The sequence below is a fragment of the Urtica dioica genome, chromosome 7 (assembly GCF_054948205.1).
Source record: "Urtica dioica subsp. dioica isolate 48M chromosome 7, U.dioica_male_clone48M_v1_H2, whole genome shotgun sequence".
In the NCBI taxonomy this organism is placed as follows: Eukaryota; Viridiplantae; Streptophyta; class Magnoliopsida; order Rosales; family Urticaceae; genus Urtica; species Urtica dioica.
The window spans coordinates 17,969,371-17,973,050 of NC_142762.1; the positions used below are offsets into that span (position 1 = coordinate 17,969,371).

At 40.7% G+C, this 3,680-nt stretch overlaps 1 protein-coding gene across 1 annotated transcript; it reads right to left on the minus strand.

The window, feature by feature from the left end:
* Positions 1-2,221: 2,221 nt before the first annotated feature.
* On the minus strand, positions 2,222-3,226 carry LOC149390285 (uncharacterized). Its single transcript, XM_089619734.1, has one exon. The coding sequence runs from the start codon at positions 3,224-3,226 to the stop codon at positions 2,222-2,224; it is 1,005 nt and encodes a 334-aa protein (XP_089475860.1).
* Between the last annotated feature and the right edge of the window lie 454 nt (positions 3,227-3,680).

Consider the following 3,680-nt stretch of genomic DNA (forward strand, 5'->3'; position numbering starts at 1 on the left):
CAAATCGGTTTCTCTCCCTTCGTCCTTCGTTGTACTCATCTCCTTGGCCACTCTCAAGGGAGATTCTGTCAAGATCATCCTCCAACTCATCTTCCCCAAACATCTCATCATCTTCGTTTTCAGCCCTCCTTGTTTGGTTTCGTCTCGGAGGATTTGGTGCAAATCTGGGTGGTGCGGCTCGGGGCTGCCTTTGGCGTGCGTCCCGCTCCATTCGATCGAGCCGATCAGTAACCGCCATAAGTTCTTGTCGCATCAATCGTGTAACTTCCCCATAGATTGCTTGCACTTGAAAATTTTGGGCTCCGACGGGAGGCTGATCATTATCTCCCGCTTCTGACATAGTTGAAATTCTGCAAAACAATACACTCGTGAAGTAATAAAGAGAAGGCCTCACAACTCTCGCTCACGTGTTTCTCTCAAGTATGATGATCACTCAATTTCGCTCGTGTTTACACTCAATATTATTGGCTTGTACCCTCTGATAAACTCACACTATCTTGCCTCTTTCCACTCGAATCCTCTTTTATTTCTTTTGAAACTAAAGAACAGTGATGGAAAAGATAAACTAGTGACGTCCAAACGCGACCAACAAGAAAGAACAAACACAAACAATTGCGACACAAACACAAACAATTGCGACACAACGCACCAAACCAAAAAGATAGACACCACACTTTTTTTTAATCTTTTTTTTTATCTGTCTTTTCTTTTTTTTTTCTTTTTTTTAACCTGACTCTTTTTTTTTAGATCTGTTTTGTCTCTCTCTATTTTTTTTTAAACTGACTTTTTTTTTCTTGGGAAAAGAACTTCAACAAAGAGGAACTAAGAAAAGGAACTAAGAAGATGGAAATAAACAACGAAAACTAGAAAATTCGGATGAAATTGGCAGAAACTTTTTGGGGACTCAAAATCAATAGAAAACAGACTTTTTCGGATTCAAATACAGGGTTTACTAGTAAACCCTAGATCGATTCAATAGAGCACAAAAAGATTTTCGATTTGATATATTAAACACCTAAATCCCATATCACAATCAAAAGTTATGACTGTTTCAATTTTGACCTAAACACAATTTCGGGAATGACGATTTTTTTTTTTATTAAAACGAAAAGGACAGATAAAATTTTGATGAACTGGATTAGCTCTGATACCAAATGATACGAACCACGCCAACAATGTGATGGTGACCCGGAACCAATGTTGGTGCCTTCGCAAACCAGGATCTCAAGTTCGATGACTCCGCAACCCAACGCCTAGAGAGACGCGAACCTTGGAATAATGAGGACGCCACAAACGAATGTGTAAGTTCGCTTGATAAGTCGGGGATGAACGCCACAAGGAATACCTTGATAAGTTCAGAAGTTTCTTCAAGAAACAAAGAGAATTCTCTCACTTTTTAATAAAAAAACATAGTCTGCCTTTCTCATTCATGAAACCTCCTTAAATAAGGAAAATACAAAGTAAATTCGGAGCTGCTTGTTGCCCTAGCTTAAATGGGCCTAGAAGACATTATTTAGGCCTAATAACATTAAAATTAAAAGGCTAACTTAATATCTAACACATATGGGCTTCATTTAACATAAATAAAGCCCAAACACACTTTAAAAAGACTCCAACTTAACCCATTGTTTTTTTGCTACGAAAATAACAAATAAATAACTCAAACAATAATAACTAAAATGAGTCTTCTTCAATAACAGCTTGAATGACGTGAATAAGCTCTCCTCTTCTTCGATTCTCATTTTCCTTGCTCTCGTCTTTGTATTTCTTCCATTCATCTTTGCTTAAGCCATGAAACTCTTCTTTGAAGTATTCAACTCTTGAATTTGGAATTGGCTCCTTGAAACGCCTTTGTTTCTTTGCATGTGGGATCACATCATTCTCTCTCTCTTGAAGTAGATTTGTCCTCAAATCTTGGATGTTGTTGAATTCGCCGATGGATGGAAACATTCTCTCGTGTAGTACGTGTCCATCGTCTTCCTTCACTTTAGTGGTCAATGCCCGACGTGACACTAAAAGAAACTCGCCCTGCTCGGTTGATCTCTTCATCATCTTCCAACTCTGGCATGTCTGGATCAACCTCTTCATCGCTAGCCTCAGACTCAATATCACCGCCCTCCCGAAGCACAATGACACGCTGATTTGGACACTGATTAGCGATGTGCCCTCTTCCAAGACATTTGAAACACTTTATCTCGCTAGTGCGATTAGGTGGTTTGACTTAGTTGGTGGTTGTCGGGACAGGTGTCTTTTGCTCGAACTTTCCTCTAGAAATAGGAGGAATCTCTTCCTTCTTTGGGAACTTTGGCTTCCATGGGACTTGGCTTGAACTTTGGTGACGCAAAACACTCCGCCTTTGTTGCTGTTTCTCCACTTTCAGCGCCATGTGAAGAAGTTCCTCCAAGGTCTCGTAGTGATGAAGCTCAATCGTCTCGGCAATCTCGCGGTTGAGGCCTCTCAAGAATCTTGACATTGTAGCTTCGCGATCTTCGTTGACGTTGGCCCGAATCAGCGTCATCTCAAGCTCTTTGTAGTAATCATCGACGCTCTTGCTTCCTTGTCGCAGAACTTGTAACTTGTTGAGTAAATCTCGACGGTAATGATTTGGCACAAATCGTCTCCGCATTACTCTCTTCATCTCTCCCCAGTTGTCAATGGGAGCAATTCCCCCGTATTCCCTACTAATGCATAGCTTGTCCCACCATACAACAACATATTCTGTAAACTCAATGGCAGCGAGTTTTACCTTTTTTCCTTCAGAATATTCATGACAGTCAAACACTCTTTCCATCTTACGCTCCCAATCTAGGTACTCATCGGGGTCGCTTCGTCCTCGGAATTCAAGAATTTTCATCTTGATGTTGCCCATGTTGTCAAAACCGCGATCAAATCGGTTTGTCTCCCTTCGTCCTTCGTTGTACTCATCTCCTTGGCGACTCTCGAGGGAGATTCTGTCAAGATCATCCTCCAACTCATCTTCCCCAAACATCTCATCATCTTCATTTTCAGCCCTCCTTGGTTGGTTTCGTCTCGGAGGATTTGGTGCAAATCTGGGTGGTGCGGCTCGGGGCTGCCTTTGGCGTGCGTCCCGCTCCATTCGATCGAGCCGATCAGTAACCGCCATAAGTTCTTGTCGCATCAATCGTGTAACTTCCCCATAGATTGCTTGCACTTGAAAATTTTGGGCTCCGACGGGAGGCTGATCATTATCTCCCGCTTCTGACATAGTTGAAATTTTGCAAAACAATACACTCGTGAAGTAATAAAGAGAAGGCCTCACAACTCTCGCTCACGTGTTTCTCTCAAGTATGATGATCACTCAATTTCGCTCGTGTTTACACTCAATATTATTGGCTTTTACCCTCTGATAAACTCACACTCTCTTGCCTCTTTCCACTCGAATCCTCTTTTATTTCTTTTGAAACTAAAGAACAGTGATGGAAAAGATAAACTAGTGACGTCCAAACGCGACCAACAAGAAAGAACAAACACAAACAATTGCGACACAAACACAAACAATTGCGACACAACGCACCAAACCAAAAAGATAGACACCACACTTTTTTTTAATCTTTTTTTTTATGTGTCTTTTCTTTTTTTTTTTTCTTTTTTTTTAACCTGACTCTTTTTTTTTTATCTGTTTTGTCTGTCTATTTTTTTTTTAAACTGACTTTTTTTTC